The sequence below is a fragment of the Oncorhynchus keta genome, chromosome 1 (assembly GCF_023373465.1).
Source record: "Oncorhynchus keta strain PuntledgeMale-10-30-2019 chromosome 1, Oket_V2, whole genome shotgun sequence".
NCBI classification, from domain to species: Eukaryota; Metazoa; Chordata; class Actinopteri; order Salmoniformes; family Salmonidae; genus Oncorhynchus; species Oncorhynchus keta.
The window spans coordinates 88,403,876-88,428,944 of record NC_068421.1 but is presented as its reverse complement, the minus strand read 5'-3'; the positions used below and the strand labels follow the sequence as shown (position 1 = coordinate 88,428,944).

Sequence of the window (25,069 nt, the reverse complement as noted above, 5' to 3'; positions counted from 1 at the left end):
CATTTTTCCTCCAAACATAACGATGGTCATTATGGCCGAACAGTTCTATTTTTGTCTCCAAAAAGTACGATCTTTGTCCCCATGTGCAGTTACTTTTTTATGGCGGTTTTGGAGCAGTGTCTTCTTCCTTGCTGAGCGGCCTTTCAGGTTATGTTCATATAGGACTCGTTTTACTGTGGATATAGATACTTTTGTAACTGTTTCCTCCAGCATCTTCACAAGGTCCTTTGCTGTTGTTCTGGGATTGATTTTCACTTTTCGCATCAAAGTACGTTCATCTCTAGGAGACAGAACACGTCTCCTTCCTGAGCGGTATGGCGGCTATGTGGTCCATTGGTGTTTATACTTGCGACTATTGTTTGTACAGATGAACATGGTACCTTCAGGTGTTTGGAAATTGCTCCCAATGATGAACCAGACTTCTGGAGGTCTACAATTGTTTTTCTGGGGTCTTGGCTGATTTCTTTTGATTTTCCCATGATGTCAAGCAAAGAGGCACTGAGTTTGAAGGTAGGCCTTGAAATACATCCACAGGTACACCTCCAATTGACTCAAATTATGTCAATTAGCCTAACAGAAGCTTTTAGCTTCTAACTTCTGACCCACTGCAATTGTGATACAGTGAATTATAACTGAAATAACCTGTCTGCAAACAATTGTTGGAAAAATTACTTGTGTCATGCACAAAGTAGATGTCTTAACCAACTTGCCAAAACTATAGTTTGTTAACAATACATTTGTGGAGTGGTTGAAAAACGAGTTTTAATGACTCCAACCTAAGTGTATGTAAACTTCCGACTTCAACAGTATGTAAGTAATGGGCAAAACTAGCCCTTGAAATTAGAGAATATCTCGGGGGCTCCCATACCTTTTCCTCACTACCCCTATCCTCCTCCACTCATTCCTCCATTCTTACCCTCAGCACAGTTGTGACCTTCGTATGGCCGGGGGCACCGGCACTGGTAGCTCTGCCACAGGTTGATGCACTGTCCTCTGTTCTCACAGGGGCTGTCCTGGCATCGGTCCCTGTGGCTGCAGCCTGCAGTCACGTTCACTGCCGAGTCGCTCAGCCACTCCTCCGGAACCACCAGCTGGGAGTCCACAAACACGTCCCGCAGACAGCCAATGAAGGCCGGGACTGGGACCAGGGCGCCGCCTGCCTCCACCACCCCGCCAATGAAAGTGTTCTGGAGGGGAGACTCTGGAAGATCCGCCCCAGCCAGGGTGCCATTGACCTGGGCTTTGCTCTCACAGTCCTGCTCCTGACAGACCCCACCATCCAGGAGCCTGAGGCTGAGCAGACCGTCCTCCAGCCCGGCCTTCACAGAGTGCCACTCCCCATCAGTCACGTTAAGAGGGAGCTCCAGGGTCTGCCTAAGCTGCAGGGCCTCTCCCTCTTCCCCACCCCCAGCCAAGGCCTCCCTCCTCAGGCTGAGTATCAGCTGGCCCCCCAGTAGCTCCAGTCCCAGGACCAGCCCTCCACTGCTCCGCTGGAAGAGCACGGCCCTGGGCAGCACTGTCCGGAAGCTCAGGGTGATGTTGCATGAGGCCTCCGCGGCCAGCAATGGGCTCTGCAACAGCAAATAGCCTTTCTGCTCGAAGGAGAAGGCTGTGGGGGTCTGGCAGAGAGGCCCGGTGAGGCCCGGGGGGCAGAGGCAGGAGTAGCCATGACGGCCGTCGCTCAGGAAGGGAGAACACGAGCCCTGGTTCTGACACTCGTGGCCCTCACAGCCCACCATAGCCTCGCTGCAATTCTGTCCCCCGTACAGGAACTCATCTTGGTTCTGCGGAGGGCAGTGGCACACATAGCCCCCCACAAGGCTCTCACACTGACCCCCGTTCTCACAAGGGCTGGGCTCACACGTGTCCACTACCTCCTCACAAAGAGTACCTGGAAGAGAAGGGAGACTGGGTGATGATGTGGGTCGATAATACTACAATCAGTAGAAATGAGTCTGTGGAGGAATGGAAATCAAAGTACGTTTTTACTTTTTCTCTAAGAGCTGGTACCAGGCGTGAAATATTCACTCTTCACATTTCCTGCTATTCTAGTACAGAAAATATACTTCTTCTCCTCACCTTTTGAAGCAATATTTTAAATCATGAATAATGTACAGTATATAACTTATTGAGGCACATGACCACATTATAACTTCTTACTGGAGACACATGTAAACCTTCACCATAAACATAACTTCTTACTGGAGACGCATGTAAACCTTCACCATAAACATTATAACTTCTTACTGGAGACACATGTAAACCTTCACCATAAACATTATAACTTCTTACTGGAGACACATGTAAACCTTCACCATAAACATTATAACTTCTTACTGGAGACACATGTAAACCTTCACCATAAACATTATAACTTCTTACTGGAGACACATGTAAACCTTCACCATAAACATTATAACTTCTTACTGGAGACACATGTAAACCTTCACCATAAACATTATAACTTCTTACTGGATACGCATGTAAACCTTCACCATAAACATTATAACTTCTTACTGGAGACACATGTAAACCTTCACCATAAACATTATAACTTCTTACTGGAGACACATGTAAACCTTCACCATAAACATTATAACTTCTTACTGGAGACACATGTAAACCTTCACCATAAACATTATAACTTCTTACTGGATACGCATGTAAACCTTCACCATAAACATTATAACTTCTTACTGGATACGCATGTAAACCTTCACCATAAACATTATAACTTCTTACTGGAGACACATGTAAACCTTCACCATAAACATTATAACTTCTTACTGGAGACACATGTAAACCTTCACCATAAACATTATAACTTCTTACTGGAGACACATGTAAACCTTCACCATAAACATTATAACATCTTACTGGAGACACATGTAAACCTTCACCATAAACATTATAACTTCTTACTGGAGACACATGTAAACCTTCACCATAAACAATATAACTTCTTACTGGAGACACATGTAAACCTTCACCATAAACATTATAACTTCTTACTGGAGACACATGTAAACCTTCACCATAAACAATATAACTTCTTACTGGAGACACATGTAAACCTTCACCATAAACATTATAACTTCTTACTGGAGACACATGTAAACCTTCACCATAAACATTATAACTTCTTACTGGAGACACATGTAAACCTTCACCATAAACATTATAACATCTTACTGGAGACACATGTAAACCTTCACCATAAACATTATAACTTCTTACTGGAGACACATGTAAACCTTCACCATAAACATTATAACTTCTTACTGGAGACACATGTAAACCTTCACCATAAACATTATAACTTCTTACTGGATACGCATGTAAACCTTCACCATAAACATTATAACTTCTTACTGGAGACACATGTACATCTTGACCATAAACAATATAACTTCTTACTGGAGACACATGTAAACCTTCACCATAAACAATATAACTTCTTACCGAAGACACATGTACATCTTGACCATAAACACGTCTTCCGTTGTACTGTACATGATGAGTGATTTTAAGCTCTAGACTTAAGGAAGCTTCCTGCGGTGCCACCCTTCCCATGATGCTATCTGTGAGCTAAAGCTCGCCATCCTCTCCACCATGTCAAGTTAATACTCAAACCTAACTGGACTATCGTGTGCCTGTTGCATAATGAAAAGTCTTTGGGCAACCTCTGGTCCACAGACCCAATAGACACATCCAATCATATATACAGTAGAAAACCACATAGTAACAAAAGCTACGACACTAAGACATTTTCTCAATCTTTGCTAAAACAAACAGCAAAAGCGGGGATCTTGCTCTAAAACACAATGACGATCAACAATAATCACTTCATACAATTTACTTCAATGAGATTGATAAGTATAACAAGGCCATTACCACCATACAGTAGTATATTGTTATTGACAACAAACAAACAAACATAAGGCATAAAGAACTATCTATAACCTATAACCATACCTGCACTTAGCAATAGAATGCTCCAGATCCATACTTCCACTTGCAGCATCGCGCCGGTTTTCAAAGTTTCCCACCAATAATTATACACTCGTCTCGATGTCAACTACCACTGAGTGTTCCATCCCATTGTGACCACAGGTCATCATAGTAGCCAACAGTCCCTGTCCTCTGGTCTCCAGCCATACACAACTGAACACAGTGCTGAGTCCTTCTGCAGGGAGTAGTTCAGGGAAGCCAGATCCTCAGGATTAACACTAATGCAATTACAGAGTGAACACTGGTGACTGCTGGGGGAGTCAATTATAGACACAGCCACTGGTCTTACCTGCTGGGCCTTACAGGCAGATCACAGGACTGCATATGCAGCCGGATGAATAGAATAGAGCGCTAATGGTAGCCTAGTGGATAGAGCGTTTAGCCAGTAACCAAAAGGTTGCTGGATCAAATCCCCGTTCTGCCCCTGAGCAAGGCAGTTAACCCACTGTTCCCCGGGCGCTGAAGACATGGATGTTGATTAAGGCAGCCCTCCGCACCTCTCTGATTCAGAGGGTTAAATGCAGAAGACACATTTCAGTTGTACAACTGACTAGGTATCCCCCCTTTCCTAATGGGTGAAAACTGTGAGTCGGCCCAAGCTACAGGTGCATGTCATATAGTTACGAAACAGAGTTGATCGTTGGTTGTTGGGGGTGACCTAAACAATAGGCTGGACTAGTATCCATACTTATGGTTGTCATATTTTAGCATTTAGCAAATGAGCATGCACTCATTTGTTATGGGAGTGCCTAGCCTCATCGAGCAGACATTTTAACCTTTGATGAGTAATGACAGTGATCAGAAATCATTCATACTGTGTTTCAATGGACATTACCTGTGGTTCCTGGTTCATAATGTGTTTCAATGGACATTACCTGTGGTTCCTGGTTCATAATGTGTTTCAATGGACATTACCTGTGGTTCCTGGTTCATAATGTGTTTCAATGGGACATTACCTGTGGTTCCTAGTTCATAATGTGTTTCAATGGGACATTACCTGTGGTTCCTAGTTCATAATGTGTTTCAATGGGACATTACCTGTGGTTCCTAGTTCATAATGTGTTTCAATGGACATTACCTGTGGTTCCTAGTTCATAATGTGTTTCAATGGACATTACCTGTGGTTCCTGGTTCATAATGTGTTTCAATGGGACATTACCTGTGGTTCCTAGTTCATAATGTGTTTCAATGGACATTACCTGTGGTTCCTGGTTCATAATGTGTTTCAATGGGACATTGCCTGTGGTTCCTAGTTCATAATGTGTTTCAATGGACATTACCTGTGGTTCCTGGTTCATAATGTGTTTCAATGGACATTACCTGTGGTTCCTAGTTCATAATGTGTTTCAATGGACATTACCTGTGGTTCCTAGTTCATAATGTGTTTCAATGGACATTACCTGTGGTTCCTAGTTCATAATGTGTTTCAATGGACATTACCTGTGGTTCCTGGTTCATAATGTGTTTCAATGGGACATTACCTGTGGTTCCTAGTTCATAATGTGTTTCAATGGACATTACCTGTGGTTCCTGGTTCATAATGTGTTTCAATGGGACATTACCTGTGGTTCCTAGTTCATAATGTGTTTCAATGGACATTACCTGTGGTTCCTGGTTCATGATGTGTTTCAATGGACATTACCTGTGGTTCCTGGTGGGCAGCTGCATATGAAGCCTGCAGCTTGCTGTGGGTCGTAGTGGTCTGGAAGCAGAGGCTCTGAACCATACAGGCTCTGCCAGGACAGCTCTATACAGTGTCCCCTGTACAGACAGGGGTTGCTGCTGCACTCACTCACATCCACCTCACACTGACGACCCTTGAACCCTGGGCAGGACACAGACAGAATGTAAGACATACAGGGGGTTAGACAACACGCACACATACGCACACACCTCGCTATATTTCTCAGGATAACAAAGAATAGTCCTCACATTTGTGGGAGAGGTGCATTTTAGGCCTGAAACCCAGACACACACTGTTTTAACTTTAGCCACAGGCACGCAGGCAGGACATTAACACAAGCTGCTGTGGCTGGAAGCCAGTAACTGATGCAAGCAGTATAAATAGATTACTTTTTTAAACAGATAAAAATACACCTTATGGAAGAGTGGAAACTGTGACGAGACACACACACAGACACAGACACAGACACACATACACATGATGAGACACACACACAGACACAGACACAGACACACATACACATGATAAGACACACACACAGACACAGACACACACAGACACAGACACACATACACATGATGAGACACACACTCTACACACGTACACATGGATGTTGTATTGTAAATACGTGATAGTGGAGTAATGGCCTGAGGGAACACAATTCATGTGTTGTGAAAAGTGTTATGAAATGTAATGTCATGTAATATTTTTTATTGTATATAACTGCCTTAATGTTGCTGGACCCCAGGAAGAGTAGCTGCTGCCTTGGCAGGAACTAATGGGGATCCATAATAAACCCCAGGAAGAGTAGCTGGTCCCTTGGCAGGAACTAATGGGGATCCATAATAAACCCCAGGAAGAGTAGCTGCTGCCTTGGCAGGAACAAAATGGGGATCCATAATAAACCCCAGGAAGAGTAGCTGCTGCCTTGGCAGGAACTAATGGGGATCCATAATAAACCCCAGGAAGAGTAGCTGCTGCCTTGGCAGGAACTAATGGGGATCCATAATAAACCCCAGGAAGAGTAGCTGCTACCTTGGCAGGAACTAATGGGGATCCATATAAACACCAGGAAGAGTAGCTGCTACCTTGGCAGGAACTAATGGGGATCCATAATAAACCCCAGGAAGAGTAGCTGCTGCCTTGGCAGGAACTAATGGGGATCCATATACACCCCAGGAATAGTAGCTGCTGCCTTGGCAGGAACTAATGGGAATCCATAACAAACCCCAGGAAGAGTAGCTGCTGCCTTGGCAGGAACTAATGGGGATCCATAATAAACCCCAGGAAGAGTAGCTGCTGCCTTGGCAGGAACTAATGGGGATCCATAATAAACCCCAGGAAGAGTAGCTGCTACCTTGGCAGGAACTAATGGGGATCCATATAAACACCAGGAAGAGTAGCTGCTACCTTGGCAGGAACTAATGGGGATCCATAATAAACCCCAGGAAGAGTAGCTGCTGCCTTGGCAGGAACTAATCGGGATCCATATAAACCCCAGGAATAGTAGCTGCTGCCTTGGCAGGAACTAATGGGAATCCATAATAAACCCCAGGAAGAGTAGCTGCTGCCTTGGCAGGAACTAATGGGGATCCATAATAAACCCCAGGAAGAGTAGCTGCTACCTTGTCAGGAACTAATGGGGATCCATATAAACCCCAGGAAGAGTAGCTGCTACCTTGTCAGGAACTAATGGGGATCCATATAAACCCCAGGAAGAGTAGCTGCTGCCTTGGCAGGAACTAATGGGGATCCATAATAAACCCCAGGAGGAGAAGCTGCTACCTTGGCAGGAACTAATGTGGATCCATAATAAACCCCAGGAAGAGTAGCTGCTGCCTTGGCAGGAACTAATGGGGATCCATAATAAACACCAGGAAGAGTAGCTGCTGCCTTGGCAGGAACTAATGGGGATCCATAATAAATACAAATACAAAATACCTCCTTGGGGCTGCAGGTGCCATTTCAAGAACAGACTTCATACTTGACTGCTAATGAAGTGCCTACAGTTCTTTCTGTCTTGTGACTGTGTGACTGCACTGTACCTGGCCAGCAGTCACAGGTGTAGTTCCCCTCGTCCTCCACACAGATGGCGCCGTTGAGGCATGGCTGGGACGTGCATGGAGGAGCAGCAGTTTCACAGTGTCTCCCAGTGAAGGTGGTCTGAGAGCAGTCGCAGCTGTACCTGAAATGATAAGGATTTTCAGTTACGGATCTTGCAGTTTCAGTGCCAATGACTTTTCCAATAAAAAGTGAAGCTTTGCAGGCAAGCATTAATGGGAAAGGGGGATAACTAGTCAGATGTACAACTGAATGCATTCAACTGAAATGTGTCTTCCTCATTTAACCCAACTCCTCTGAATCAGAGAGGTGAGGGGGGCTGCCTTAATCAACATCCACGTCTTCCTCATTTAACCCAACCCCTCTGAATCAGAGAGGTGAGAGGTGCTGCCTTAATCAACATCCACGTCTTCCTCATTTAACCCAACCCCTCTGAATCAGAGAGGTGAGGGGGGCTGCCTTAATCAACATCCACGTCTTCCTCATTTAACCCAACTCCTCTGAATCAGAGAGGTGAGGGGTGCTGCCTTAATCAACATCCACGTCTTCCTCATTTAACCCAACCCCTCTGAATCAGAGAGGTGAGGGGGGCTGCCTTAATCAACATCCACGTCTTCCTCATTTAACCCAACTCCTCTGAATCAGAGAGGTGAGGGGTGCTGCCTTAAATCAACATCCACGTCTTCCTCATTTAACCCAACCCCTCTGAATCAGAGAGGTGAGAGGGGCTGCCTTAATCAACATCCACGTCTTCCTCATTTAACCCAACCCCTCTGAATCAGAGAGGTGAGGGGGGCTGCCTTAATCAACATCCACGTCTTCCTCATTTAACCCAACTCCTCTGAATCAGAGAGGTGAGAGGTGCTGCCTTAATCAACATCCACGTCTTCCTCATTTAACCCAACTCCTCTGAATCAGAGAGGTGAGAGGTGCTGCCTTAATCAACATCCACGTCTTCCTCATTTAACCCAACCCCTCTGAATCAGAGAGGTGAGGGGGGCTGCCTTAATCAACATCCACGTCTTCCTCATTTAACCCAACTCCTCTGAATCAGAGAGGTGAGGGGGGCTGCCTTAATCAACATCCACGTCTTCCTCATTTAACCCAACCCCTCTGAATCAGAGAGGTGAGGGGGGCTGCCTTAATCAACATCCACGTCTTCCTCATTTAACCCAACCCCTCTGAATCAGAGAGGTGAGGGGGGCTGCCTTAATCAACATCCACGTCTTCCTCATTTAACCCAACTCCTCTGAATCAGAGAGGTGAGGGGGGCTGCCTTAATCAACATCCACGTCTTCCTCATTTAACCCTTACCCCTCTGAATCAGAGAGGTGAGGGGGGCTGCCTTAATCAACATCCACGTCTTCCTCATTTAACCCAACTCCTCTGAATCAGAGAGGTGAGGGGGGCTGCCTTAATCAACATCCACATCTTCCTCATTTAACCCAACCCCTCTGAATCAGAGAGGTGAGGGGGGCTGCCTTAATCAACATCCACGTCTTCCTCATTTAACCCAACTCCTCTGAATCAGAGAGGTGAGGGGGGCTGCCTTAATCAACATCCACATCTTCCTCATTTAACCCAACCCCTCTGAATCAGAGAGGTGAGGGGTGCTGCCTTAATCAACATCCACGTCTTCCTCATTTAACCCAACCCCTCTGAATCAGAGAGGTGAGAGGTGCTGCCTTAATCAACATCCACGTCTTCCTCATTTAACCCAACTCCTCTGAATCAGAGAGGTGAGAGGTGCTGCCTTAATCAACATCCACGTCTTCCTCATTTAACCCAACCCCTCTGAATCAGAGAGGTGAGGGGGGCTGCCTTAATCAACATCCACGTCTTCCTCATTTAACCCAACTCCTCTGAATCAGAGAGGTGAGGGGGGCTGCCTTAATCAACATCCACGTCTTCCTCATTTAACCCAACCCCTCTGAATCAGAGAGGTGAGGGGGGCTGCCTTAATCAACATCCACGTCTTCCTCATTTAACCCAACTCCTCTGAATCAGAGAGGTGAGGGGGGCTGCCTTAATCAACATCCACGTCTTCCTCATTTAACCCAACCCCTCTGAATCAGAGAGGTGAGGGGGGCTGCCTTAATCAACATCCACGTCTTCCTCATTTAACCCAACTCCTCTGAATCAGAGAGGTGAGGGGGGCTGCCTTAATCAACATCCACGTCTTCCTCATTTAACCCAACCCCTCTGAATCAGAGAGGTGAGGGGGGCTGCCTTAATCAACATCCACGTCTTCCTCATTTAACCCAACTCCTCTGAATCAGAGAGGTGAGAGGTGCTGCCTTAATCAACATCCACGTATTCCTCATTTAACCCAACCCCTCTGAATCAGAGAGGTGAGGGGTGCTTCCTTAATCAACATCCACATCTTCCTCATTTAACCCAACTCCTCTGAATCAGAGAGGTGAGGGGGGCTGCCTTAATCAACATCCACGTCTTCCTCATTTAACCCAACTCCTCTGAATCAGAGAGGTGAGGGGTGCTGCCTTAATCAACATCCACCTCTTCCTCATTTAACCCAACTCCTCTGAATCAGAGAGGTGAGGGGGGCTGCCTTAATCAACATCCACATCTTCCTCATTTAACCCAACTCCTCTGAATCAGAGAGGTGAGGGGTGCTGCCTTAATCAACATCCACGTCTTCCTCATTTAACCCAACCCCTCTGAATCAGAGAGGTAAGGGGTGCTTCCTTAATCAACATCCACATCTTCCTCATTTAACCCAACCCCTCTGAATCAGAGAGGTGAGGGGGGCTGCCTTAATCAACATCCACATCTTCCTCATTTAACCCAACCCCTCTGAATCAGAGAGGTGAGAGGGGCTGCCTTAATCAACATCCACGTCTTCCTCATTTAACCCAACTCCTCTGAATCAGAGAGGTGAGGGGGGCTGCCTTAATCAACATCCACGTCTTCCTCATTTAACCCAACCCCTCTGAATCAGAGAGGTGAGGGGGGCTGCCTTAATCAACATCCACGTCTTCCTCATTTAACCCAACCCCTCTGAATCAGAGAGGTGAGGGGGGCTGCCTTAATCAACATCCACGTCTTCCTCATTTAACCCAACCCCTCTGAATCAGAGAGGTGAGGGGGGCTGCCTTAATCAACATCCACGTCTTCCTCATTTAACCCAACTCCTCTGAATCAGAGAGGTGAGGGGGGCTGCCTTAATCGACATCCACGTCTTCGACGCCTTGCTCATTACATAGGCGTGTCTTGTTTTACTCCACACAAATGAATACAAAATCTCTCTCTCACTCACAAACTACTGACCCATTCAACCTATCAATACACAGGGCCCCGTTTTGGCATGGCTGGTGATGGCACTCGTCAACGTCGATTTCACAGCGGTCGCCCTGGAAACCGGGCATGCAGGTGCATGAGAAGCCGTTGACGTAGTCATGACAACTCCCGCTGTTGAGGCAGGGCTGTGATTGACACTCGTTAATCTGGACCTCACAGGTGGCACCTGGAACATCAAACATGGCCGTCAGAGGGTCTGTAACATGGACTGTGGTCTTATAAAACACATTGGCCAAACCATCTGGACAGGTCTGTTAGAGAAACATGATGGGGAATGTCAACATGTACCTGTGGGGATCATACTGAGGATGAAATGATTTCATGTTGACTGATCATCATGTACTGATATTAGAGGCTGTTTCTTTTATAATTTATCATTTTATTTTACCTTTATTTAACTAGGCAAGTCAGTTAAGAACAAATTCTTATTTACAATGACGGCCTACCCTGGCCACACCCGGACAACTCTGGGCCAATTGTGCGCCGCCCTATAGGACTCCCAATCACGGCCAGATGTGATACAGCCTGGATTTGAATCAGGGACTGTAGTGACGCCTCTTGCACTGCAGTGCCTCTGAACGCTGCACCACTCGGGAGCCCTTGTGTTGTTGTTTTGTTAATGTTTATTTCTGTTCGAAGCACCAATCATCATGTTCTAACATGTTATTCTGAAGCCCAGACACAGGAGGTTGGTGTCACTTTAATTGGGGAGGACGGACTTGTGGTAAAGGCTGGAGCAGAAGCGGTGGAATGGTATCAACCACACGGTTTCTATGCGTCACACGGTTTCTATGCGTCACACGGTTTCTATGCGTCACACGGTTTCTATGTGTTTGATGTCATTCCACTCGCGCCATTCCAGCCATTATTATGAGCCAACCTCCACTCAGCTGACTCCACTAATCAATCACACTGTAAACCAGAACACAGAGTGATGGAGAGTTCGGCCTTGGACGGGTGGCAAAATAGTAAACAGAGTAAATTTAACAAGATTAGTCCATCTGAAAGTAGCCTTGTATTTAACCTTATCCTACCTAAAATACTCTAAAGAACTAGGATTACCCACAGATTATCTTTAATTAGCATTTCTCTCTATCTCTAACTGTCATAGAGTATGGAAAAGATATAGATATTCTGATATTATGTGTTTGTTTTTCTTCTTTTAAACATACAGTATGAGCTAGAGAGCATAGAAGAGGGTAGGGTTAGATTGAGGACTACTGTAATGAGCTCAAACTGACACTAGATGACAACATTGTACACTCATTCGGGCCAGTGGTGAGCAACCTTCATCCCTTGACTGGGAACACACACTGGGAACACACCTGATTCAACTAATCAAAGATATAATTAAAGCCTAGTTGATTACGCAGTGTGTTACTGCTTGGCTGGAGCAAAAACCTGCACCCATGTAACATTGGGCACCCCTTTACCTGAACCATTTGGAGGTGTTCTCCATACTTTTCACCTAACAATGAAACAGAACCCTTTGCAACCTATGTTCAGGTAGTACATCCATTTCCCTATTGGTGCATTACTGAACAGAGCCTTGGAGGAGCCGTCTCATCTCTCCTCTTACCTGTGAACCCCGGGCTGCAGAGGCAGGCGTACCTGCCCACCCTGTCTACGCAGGTGGCTCTGTTCCTGCAGGGCTGCGACACACACTCGTTCACCTCGATCTGGCAGCGCTCACCCTGGAACCCCGGCACGCAGAAACAAGAGTAACCGTCACCACGGCTACGGCAGATGGCCCGGTTGTAGCAGGGGTTGGGGAAACACTGGTCCGTAAACGGGGTCGCCGACTTCGCTTTCAGAGGGGATGCACCTGGGGACAGGAAGTCATGTTTTGATTGATTGTCTGACTGATGGGTTTATTTTTGACTATGTTTTTACCCTCTCAAACAATAACAACAATACATGAGACAATAAATACACGCACACACATTTCAACAAATATCAATGACATCACACCTGCTCAGACCCACATGTTCCCACAGCAACCATACACATTATGACATCACACCTGCTCAGACCCAAATGTTCCCACAGCAACCATACACATTATGACATCACACCTGCTCAGACCCAAATGTTCCCACAGCAACCATACACATTATGACATCACACCTGCTCAGACCCAAATGTTCCCACAGCAACCATTCACATTATGACATCACACCTGCTCAGACCCAAATGTTCCCACAGCAACCATACACATTATGACATCACACCTGCTCAGACCCACATGTTCCCACAGCAACCATACACATTATGACATCACACCTGCTCAGACCCAAATGTTCCCACAGCAACCCTACACATTATGACATCATACCTGGTCAGACCCACATGTTCCCACAGCAACCGTACACATTATGACATCACACCTGGTCAGACCCACATGTTCCCACAGCAACCCTACACATTATGACATCACACCTGGTCAGACCCACATGTTCCCACAGCAACCATACAGATCACATATGTCTCACAACCTCACTGCCCCTCATCCTTCATCCTCTGGAAATTCCCAGTGCTTGTAGCACTCTATCCCATATGGCTACAAATTGCACTATTCTATTTTTCTCTGTAGCCCACACCTTTCCTATATATAAATAATAATATATTTGATTCATCCACCCATAACTCGTTTTACACTTAAGAAATGACTGCTGTTGTGCTGTATAATTTTTTCTCTTGTATAATACATTATATTCATTAGTTTATACTGGATTAAGCATACATTCATTTTAACTGTAATTTCATGTTATGTTCCAACACTCCCTCCATCTATATCAGTTATTTTCAAGTCTTGATTCGAATAGTTTATATTTATTTCTAAGACATTGTCAGTTAGATATGCTCTCTGCAATGTTTTGTATATCTTACCTATCATATGCATATCTTTTTCTGAGTCAAATAGGACTCCCTCAGCATTGCTTACAGGTCAAGATTTTGTGAAATGAAACTTTTAAGTTGCAGATATTTGAAAATGTCTACATTGGTCAGTCCAACCCGCTTTTTAAATCTGACATGGAAATATTTGTATTTCCTATTACCACATAATTTACGGTTTCTATGCCCCATGTGGGCCAATTCATCAGTGAATTCTGAAAAGCTGTCCAAGGATTGTTCCATTGGGGTGTGGTTTTAGGGAGTGATATTGGTTCTTGTAGAATTTGTGTCATTTTCGTCCATATTGTTATTGTGTTCTTAGCTATCGAGTTGTTAATCCTCATATCTCTATCCTCTGAAAACAAATATGAGAAAATATTCTGGGGATGAGCATGCACATCTTCAATATGTTCCCATTGTTCCTTTTTAGTGCATTTAACTATATGGTCGCAAGTTAAAAACCTTGTGTGGCAAGTTGATGCAATTTCAAATCTGGAAGTTTAAAACTATCCTCAGATTTACTCTATGAGTTTTATTTGCCCATATGAGGTCTGTTATGGCCGAGTATACTTTTTAAAGAATGTATTTGGTGGAGTAGCTAGTACTACCAAAAAAACAACAACTTTGGGAGCCATTCCATTCTGAAGAAGTTTATTCTACCGGTAAGATTTATGGGAAGATTATTCCCATATTTAGTTAGATCTGCTTTCATGTTGTTGAGTAATGGGATAACGTTATCTTTATATATTTGTCGTTTGTTGTTATATTAAATTAAGTATTTCATATTTTTTGTGGTTCACTTAAAACTTCTTATGGATGGGGGCAGTATTGAGTAGCTTGGATGAATAAGGTGCCCAGAGTAAACTGCCTGCTACTCAGGCCCATTTGCTAATATATGCATATTGTTAGATTTGGATAGAAAACACGCTGAAGTTTCTAAAACTGTTTGAATGATGTCTGTGTGTATAACAGAACTCATATGGCAGGAAAAAACCTGAGAAAAAAATCCAACCAGGAAGTGGGAAATCTGAAGTTTGTAGTTTTTCATGTTTGATGCTTCTACTGTGAAGGAAGGAGGAATGAGAGCTGAATGAGTCAGAGGTCTGCCAGAGTGGCATGAGCTGATCACGCGCGTTCACGTGAGAGTGAGCTTGCATTCCATTGCATTTCTACAGACAAAGGAATTCTCTGGTTGGAACATTATTGAAGATTTATGATAAAAACATCCCAAAGATTGATTCTATACTTCGTTTGACATGTTTCTAAGAACTGTAATATGACTTTTCGTCTGAACTTTCGCCTGGACCTGCCCGCGCGTCGTGAGTTTGGATTGTGTACTAAACGCGCAAACAAAAAGGAGGTATTTGGACATAAATGATGGACTTTATCGAACAAATCAAACATTTATTGTGGAACTGGGATTCCTGGGAGTGCATTCGGATGAAGATCATCAAAGGTAAGTGAATATTTATCATGCTATTTCTGACTTCTGTTGACTCCACAACATGGCGGATATCTGTATGGCTTGTTTTGTTGTCTGAGCGCTGTACTCAGATTATTGCATGGTGTGCTTTTTCGGTAAAGCTTAATTGATGTGGCTCTCTGCAAAATCCCTGGATGTTTTGGAACTACTGAACATAACGCGCCAATGTAAACTCAGATATATTTGTATATAAATATGAACTTTATCGAACAAAACATACATGTATTGTGTAACATGAAGTCATATAAGTGTCATCTGATGAAAATCATCAAAGTTTAGTGATTCATTTAATCTCTATTTCTGCTTTTTGTGACTCCTCTATTTGGCTGGAAAAATGGCTGTGTTTTTCTGTGACTAGGTGCAGACCTGACATAATCGTTTGGTGTGCTTTCGTCGTAAAGCCTTTTTGAAATTGGACACTGTGGTGGGATTAACAACAAGTTTATCTTTAAAATGGTGTAAAATACTTCTATGTTTGAGGAATTTTAATAATGAGATTTCTGTTGTTTTGAATTTGGCACCCTGTACTTTCAATGGCTGTTGTCATATCGATCCCGTTAGCGGGATCTAAGCCATAAGAAGTTTTAAAGGATTTCTGTAGATCATGAGTTATTCTTTGTATGCTGTCAAATCCTCCCACATGTTTCTAGTTTGACAAGCTGTTTTCAACATCTGATATTTTTTTATTTGGTTGTCATATTGGCAGGTTTGCTAGCAACAAACTATTTAGCGAGCTTCTAGCCTAGTGCCGTTGTTGAGTATCCTGACGAGAAGGCTAACTTTTCTAGCTAGGCCAGGCAAAATCGGGCACTAGTGACTGGGTGTCACTTTATGTGACCAATGACTGGGTCGTGTCCATAAATATCAAACCAATCGAACGAACGACTGGGTCATGTCTCTAGAAACCAAAAGATGACTAAGTATCTTATATACTAAGTAATCTTATATAAATGAAAATTTAAACAAAATAATGTTATTTCTACCGGTAAATGTGTGCTTTAGAGTATTGTTTTCTTTGGCAATTGTGGTATAAACGAGATAAAGGCTTCCATTCTGTACATTACCTTGGAAAAATGAACTCTGCTGTCTCGTCCATTATTTCCAAGGTAATGTACAACATCACTGTTTATCCCTTACTTAACCTGTAGTTGTCTTCAAGAGTAAAAAATCATATTCCTGCTTAAGTTCTGAAATTGTATTTTCTTCTTTACCTTGTAAAAATGTTTAGGGCTTTTTCTAAGATAGGAATTTATTTATATTTTTCTTGAATTAAAATGTTGAACTCAGATTTAACTTTAGCAGAGTATAATATTATCATTCCCCTAATGTACCCCTTAAAAGCATCCCAAATTATGTCGGGGTTCGGCTTTACTCTGTCCTCTATGTCTGCATTTGTAATGGTAAAGGCCTTTATTTTTTTCATTTAAGTATTTAATACATTTCGGGTCTTGAAGATGCACTCTGTCCATTCTCCATATTCTACCATTATGTGTGTTTCTGTTTTTGCACATGGGTGGAACATTCCAGACCCGGAGGGCCAAAGGTGTGCAGGCTTTAGTTCCGGACGTGCACTAAAATGTCTGATTCAACTAATAGCAATTGATCTTCAGGGGGAAACTGAAATATGTCACAGCAGACTTATTCTGATATACTGTATATTATTCTTAAGGTGTCTTTCATACATTCTCTGTCTCTTTTACATTGTACAAATGTCAGTACCACTAAAAAATGTACTCGTGAGGATGAACTAGAAGGGATTCATATGTCTACTAATGTATTTTATTCTCTCAGCAGTGTGTTACAATGAGTCAAGTTTTGCATTGTCACACATAGCAATTGTGTCCAATAGCGTATGACACAAAAGGCTCTCTCTCCTCCTATGAAAAGCGGCCTGCTTGCTCCCCATTCTCGTCTCCGGTACAAGGACGTTTTGGAACTTAATAGCCTCACAAAGCATCACAGCTGGCCTCCATGGCAACCAATTCCACGGTTCTGTTTCTGCAGTCTCTTTATCGCCATGGCGACCGCAGGCGGACAGAAGTCAGTAATTTATCAATGCATTCATTCCTAGTACAGCCTCGGTGCTGCTGTGCATCTACTTAATCGCACAGCACAGCAGAGATTAATGACACAACGCCTGCCAATCACAGCTATGTTTCTGTTCTGTTCATTAGTTTGGCTGTAAACATGTTGCCTCCCATACTAATTAGTGGATTAATCCATTCACGTGTTTGTCCAACACGTCTACCAGGGGAGAGAGGAATTAACCGAATGGCTCCTCCTAATACCCGGCTTACTGGAACATAGAACATCCATTCAGATGAACTGGTATCATTTACACTGTAGATCAGATCAAGGATGGCCAATCCTTCTCCCGGAGAGATAATTTTTACGGTACCTCGGGGTGTTACAGTAGGGATGGAGCAAAAGTCTTCACACCCAGTAGCTCTCCAGGAGGACTTAGAGTATATACTATAGCACCCATTTCAACCAATAAACACTCATCTACTCATTCAAGGGTTTTTCTTTATTTTTATAATTTTCTACATTGTAGAATAGAAGACATCAAAACTATGAAATAACACATATGGAATCATGTAGTAACCAAAAATGTGTTAAACAAATGAAAATACATTTATATTTGAGATTCTTCACAGTAGCCACCCTTTGCCTTGATGACAGCTTTGCACACTCTTGGCATTCTCTCAACCAGCTTGACCTTGAATGCTTTTCCAACAGTCTTGAAGGAGTTCTCACATATGATGAGATCCAGACAAGTCACACATGGCACATAACTTCTCCAACAGTATCACACACTACTTCAATTATCACAAGAATAGACGTTTAACAAGTAACAGCCAGGTCGACACAGGTAGAGGTAGAGGTAGATCAGGTAGAGTCATTCTGGGGTAAATTATTTCATAAATCCATTATGAGCTTGCTCTTTATTTAACTCCTAAAGTCGTGGCCAAAATTTTGAGAATGACACAAATATACATTTTCACAAAGTCTGCTGCCTCAGTTTGTATGATGGCAATTTGCATATACTCCAGAATGTTATGAAGAGTGATCAGATGAATTGCAATTAATTGCAAAGTCCCTCTTTGCCATGCAAATGAACTGAATCCCCCAAAAACATTTCCATTGCATTTCAGTCCTGCCACAAAAGGACCAGCTGAGATGTCAGTGATTCTCTCGTTAACACAGGTGTGAGTGTTGACGAGGACAAGGCTGGAGATCACTCGGTCATGCTGATTGAGTTCGAATAACAGACTGGAAGCTTCAAAAGGAGGGTGGTGCTTGGAATCATTGTTCTTCCTCTGTCAACCATGGTTACCTGCAAGGAAACACGTGCCATCATCATTGCTTTGCTCAAAAAGGGCTTCACAGGCAAGGATATTGCTGCCAGTAAGATTGCACCTAAATCAACCATTTATCGGATCATCAAGAACTTCAAGGAGAGCGGTTCAATTGTTGTGAAGAAGGCTTCAGGGCGCCAAAGAAAGTTCAGCAAGCGCCAGGACCGTCTCCTAAAGTTGATTCGTGTGCGGGATCGGGGCACCACCAGTACAGAGCTTGCTCAGGAATGGAAGGTGTGAGTGCATCTGCACGCACAGTGAGGCAAAGACTTGGGTGGCCTGGTGTCAAGAAGGGCAGCAAAGAAGCCACTTCTCTCCAGGAAAAACATCAGGGACAGACTGATATTCTGCAAAAGGTACAGGGATTGGACTGCTGAAGACTGGGGTAAAGTCATTTTCTCTGATGAATCCCCATTCCGATTGTTTGGGGCATCCGGAAAAAAGCTTGTCCAGAAAAGACAAGGTGAGCGCTACCATCAGTCCTGTGTCATGCCAAAAGTAAAGCATCCTGAGACCATTTATGTGTGGGGTTGCTTCTCAGCCAATGGAGTGGGCTCACTCACAATTTTGCCTAAGAACACAGCCATGAATAAAGAATGGTACCAACACATCCTCCGAGAGCAACTTCTCCCAACCATCCAGGAACAGTTTGGTGATGAACAATGCCTTTTTCCAGCATGATGGAGCACCTTTACATAAGTGGCCATAAGTGGCTAAGGGAACAAAACATTGATATTTTGGGTCCATGACCAGGAAACTCCCCAGATCTTAATCCCATTGAGAACTTGTGGTCAATCCTCAAGAGGCGGGTGGACAAACAAAACCCCACAAATTCTGACAGACTCCAAGCATTGGTTATGCAAGAATGGGCTGCCATCAGTCAGGATGTGGCCCAGAAGTTAATTGACAGCATGCCAGGGCGGATTGCAGAGGTCTTTAAAAAGAAGGGTCAACACTGCAAATATTGACTCTTTGCATCAACTTCATGTAATTGTCAATAAAAGCGTTGGGCACTTATGAAATGCTTGTAATTATACTTCAGTATTCCATAGTAACATCTGATAAAAATATCTAAAGTCACTGAAGCAGCAAACTTTGTGGAAATTAAAATGTGTCATTCTCAACTTTTGGCCACGACTGTACATACAGTATAAACAACACATCCCAAAGCAGAAAGGGGCTACATTGCTGTTATTGGACAAAATGCTAAACTCAAGTAAGCAAAAAAACACTCACCAGATCCTACATGTTACCAAACACTCACCGGATCCTACATGTTTCCAAACACTCACTAGATCCTACATGTTACCAAACACTCACTAGATCCTACATGTTACCAAACACTCACCAGATCCTACATGTTACCAAACACTCACCAGATCCTACATCATACCAAACACTCACTAGATCCTACATGTTACCAAACACTCACCAGATCCTACATGTTACCAAACACTCACCAGATCCTACATGTTACCAAACACTCACCAGATCCTACATCATACCAACCACTCACCAGATCCTACATGTTACCAAACACTCACCAGATCCTACATGTTACCAAACACTCACCAGATCCTACATCATACCAAACACTCACCAGATCCTACATGTTACCAAACACTCACCAGATCCTACATGTTACCAAATGAGGCAGAACATTCCTAAACATTACACCTGACAGAGAAATATACTGTAACAGAATAAAGATGAATCACTTCCGTCTCCTCATCCCTTAGATCAGTGGTCACCAACCTTTTTTGAGTCGAAATCACTTCCTCAGTTAAAATGCAAGCTTAGATCAACCATTCAAAAAGGAATAACACATAAATCTATGCAACATGAACCTATTAAAAACAGTACAGTACCAATGAGGTTTGTTCAGTAGGCTACAGGCACAAAACATTCTCACCGCATATTGGCTTTGCTTGAATTGCCCTGCCAATGCTTTGTCGTTTTTCTCAGACCATTTAAAAATATATACTTCAACATGTGAGGTAGGATATATGATCACATTGGTATTAGCTGTTGTATTTATTATTTGTAACACACAGCTGAGTGAGTATAAATGTATATCATTCGCTTTTATTTTATTTTACTGGTCTGATGGAGAATGCCTGCATCTGATGGTCAGTCTCAGCAGAGGGAGAGGGCAGCAGACTGAAGGTTCACCTCTCAACGTCCCTCAGCTCTCCCTTGCCTCCGCTGACACTGACCCAAAAGGGACACCATCTTCCAGCTGATGGCGAAACTCAATTCGCATGACATTATTTCTGCCTCATGCACAAATTCATGTTGTTACTCCTATGACCGGAGAAAGTGAAATATTCCTTTATATTAAAAAAAGATCCATGCGGCTAATGGTAAGAACGCAAGCCTATCGATACCCTTTCCTACTCATTGCAGCTGCAGTGCTGGTTGTAGCGCAAGTGGAAGTAGGGAGAACACACAGTTTATGGATTATAAAAAAGTGTTAAATAGAAAGTGGATAGTGCTGAGTAAAAACACGAACTCACTCATAAAAAAGCTGATTTTTCTGTATTCATTGACAGTCGCCCTCTAGTCATGGTTTTCACATTTTTTAAATCTCACAGTATAAATTTAGATGTAGATGACGTTTCCGCCTACTACGTTACTACAGACATGGTAATGTGAGCCATCCGATTGGCTAGCGGTAGGCATATAGTGCACTTGATTTGCTCCCCCCGGACCTGCCGGGAAGGCAGAGTTTCTACCTTTAGACATTTGAAATGGTTCAAAAAATGTGTTTTATTTTACCTTTATTTAACTAGGCAAGTCAGTTAAGAACCAATTCTTATTTTCAATGACGGCCTAGGAACAGTGCTGCCTTGTTCAGGGGCAGAACTACAGATTTTTACCTTGTCAGCTCAGGGATTTGATCTTGCAACCTTTCGGTTACAAGTCCAACACTCTAACGACTAGGCTACCTGACACCCAGAATGGCGCGCAGGGCAGCTGAATCGGGTGCACTTACCGCTAACAGCGTGTGATGAATAAGAAAACTAACTCTAGGATACGCACCAACGATGGATGATATCAACGACAAGGATTTCCCCAAACATGGCAACCCAAAGTTGCCATAACCACCCAGCAGAATCAGATCATCAACAGTGGCAGGCCGTGTAATGGATGGAATGCGTGTAAGAAGGGACCCACAGCATTTAACACACAGAGGTGCACACCTGTTTTCATTTTGGTTCATTCCAGCGGGCCTTTCTCAAAGCTGGATATGACCATAAACGATGAATGGCCTGCCATGTTGTGGGTGTGCACTGCATGACGATTGTTTGAAGGTTTGGGATTTACAGAGTTCCATGTTATGCAGGTGACGCAACCATAATGGTATATCACATCAATTTACACAGGAATGTATTGCGCCACAAATCTTAGCCTTCCAGTCCATTCGAACTACAGATATGTATTGGTAAAGTAGGTGAACAGATCAGTCAAATTTCTGACTGGAAAGGTGAGTGACTGTCAAAATGGTCAAATCAGACCAATCAGTGACTGTCAAAATGGTCAAATCAGACCAATCACGGTGGTGGTGCAATCACACTTTCCACGTGGACAATGGCACAGCTTACTCATCCTCTCTCTCCTTAGTATCATTTGTGAAGGACAATCAATTTCACAGAGAGCCTCCAGATTTTCACTAGAGCAGCTTATGAGTGTCTAGACCTCATCTCAGCATGACCCTGGTTGGGGGTTGGTGTCCAGGTGGGCTGGGGAAGGTCTGGGGAGAATATCGGGTGTCCAGCCATATGTCCACTATCATGGACTATCAGCTGGAAGTACGTAGATCCAAGGCAGATCAGACACGGGATCATCTAGTGTGCATTACCAGTGCACACACACACAAACACGCACACATGCACACACACACACACACACGCACACACACACACAATCCCCACTGGGCAAAAACTGGATGAAACCACGTCATTCCAACAACAAAAAATGAATGTGAAATTCAATGTTTTTTTTTCACCCAACGTTTAACCTAAATCCAATGACATTGTGAAATTTGTTTATGATTTTACATTGGATTCATGTTAGTTGACAACTCAACCAAATGTAAACTAAAAACTAGACGTTGAACTGACGTCCCATTGGGGGACACACACCGTCAAGGCTGCCAACTGCAGCCAAACATCCTGGCCTTGCCAACACCAACAGGTTGTTGACGGAGATGCCTTTTAATCAATCAATTAATCAGGAAATACTTTTTTGAAAACAGAATAACTGTTTGCATGGCATTCATTTAAGACACCACAGTCCCTTTATAAGACCAAGAGGTCTTCCTGTGAGGCATATCAGTACCTTAAGATTCAACCAAAAGCCTGTTGACTAATGGTGCATTCAAAACGTAGCGCCAGCCAACCAAACATCCCCTCCCACAGCATGTAAGGCCTCTTTCATATGCTAATGGCGGTATAGCTCTTTGTTCAGTGCTATCTCTTGTAGAAAGGCCCTTTCATTTTTGCAGCACATGTGGAAGGAAGATCTGACCGGCCTCTCTTTCACAGACTGACTGATGCACACACAGGCTGGTGTGTTTGCTTGTTTCAGTAGTGATAACAGAACAAGCATGCACGAGCACACACACACAAGCGCTGCTCACATGCACACACAGACTCACACACAGACCCACACACAGACTCAAACACACTCTTAGGAGTATTGGAGACATAGAATATGCCCGCCCCCCGTGGGGGCTTACGCTGCACCTCATTGTTGGGTCTGTCTTTGTGTGCTCTTTTAGCTTCAGAGCTCCTTACAGAATGTGCCATGAACACTGGGAGATAGCAGTGATGTCACCCCTCACATTTCCAATTGAAATTCAAGGAATGCCAGTTAGAATCACTATATCCAATCAGAAACAACAGTCTACTGATCAGCTACTTAACAATAGTTGTTGTGACACATGCAGCTCAGGGTTTAGAGAGTAGCGAATGCCCCTGATCAGAGAAAGGGCAGGTATGCCAAAAGCAAATACTTTTAAGATCTCCTACACACTTACAGCTGAGGGCATCATTTCTGTAAGGACAATTAAAAAACATAGATATCCTACATGTAAATGGATACCTTTTTATGCCTATATAAGTGGGTTATAGGACTGTTATTAACACTCATTAAAAATAAAAACAAATGGATCACACTGTCAAATCCCCAAACTGACAAGGTACAAATCTGTCGTTCTGGCCCCTGAACAGGCTGTTAACCCACTGTTCCTGGGCCGTCATTGAAAATAAGAATTTGTTCTTAACTAGTTAAATAAAGGTATAAAAAAAATAGATATTGTTGGCTACTACTGTGATGGATTCATAAACACTTTCAGACGGCCCCTTAATATATTTGAATTAGAGCAGGAGGATGATCTGATCAGCATTATTTTCAGAAGAAACGCAGCAGCAGGTGCGCTATACAAAACATTTTATATAACTTAACCTTTTTAGCACGACAAGTAGTGGCAAGGAGTGGAATGATAGCTAAACAGACGGGTACACAGACTAGGGTGACAACACAATGAGGATACCTGCATAATCAATAAACCCAAACACCAGATGAAACTTTATACTTCAGCCTATGTCTTCTAAAAAAACTGCGAAATGAGAATTGAACAGTTATCAACTGGTATAACCAAAAAAATACATAATAAAAGTACCCTTACTTACCATCTATCCCTATGATTAGTGCACCATAGATGACCAAGGCGAAAGCAAGTGAATGAAACCTAGTAGATCGCAATAAATCCATATTCGTGATAGAAAATCATCCTGCTCGCTCTGTGTGAAGCATGTTGGTAGGCTCTCTCTCTCATGTGCTGCCTGTGCTTGTTGTGAACTCAAGTGCCACTATTCCTGAGCTCCGCTCACCAATCACTTGATGCGCCCTTGTCCCCTGACGCACCAATGGGCTCTCTCTGCGGTCAGCTCTTCAGATGATCCTCAATCAAACGTGAACGCTATAAAAAGGCCGCCAGGGACGCGGATTGCTGGTGTTTGTTCAATATAGCACCAGTAGCTGAAGTGAGATGGTCTGTCAGTGTTGAAATACTGTAATATAAATGTAAGTGGATGGGAAGGAGGAAACCGTGCATATTTCATACATAATGAGAATGGCTCTTTCAGGCTCCAGCACCGCACTGAATAGCCTAATCACGAGGGAAGATGTAGCCTAGAATCCACTTCCACTGCTGCTCTTTCAGGCTTCTCTTATCGCCAACTGAGAGCCTGA

General features: G+C 43.5%; 1 protein-coding gene across 1 annotated transcript in view; it reads right to left on the bottom strand.

Moving 5' to 3' along the window:
* Positions 1-24,678, bottom strand: part of crb1 (crumbs cell polarity complex component 1) — a 68,093-nt gene extending 43,415 nt beyond the window's left edge. Inside the window, exons 1-6 of the mRNA XM_052464137.1 lie at positions 24,508-24,678; positions 12,654-12,899; positions 11,045-11,240; positions 7,741-7,880; positions 5,654-5,836; positions 917-1,891 (exon numbers count right to left, since the gene is read on the bottom strand). Coding sequence (XP_052320097.1) covers positions 917-1,891; positions 5,654-5,836; positions 7,741-7,880; positions 11,045-11,240; positions 12,654-12,899; positions 24,508-24,589 — 1,822 coding nt within the window. The 5' untranslated portion in view covers positions 24,590-24,678. The remainder of the gene's footprint in view (positions 1-916; positions 1,892-5,653; positions 5,837-7,740; positions 7,881-11,044; positions 11,241-12,653; positions 12,900-24,507) is intronic.
* Between the last annotated feature and the right edge of the window lie 391 nt (positions 24,679-25,069).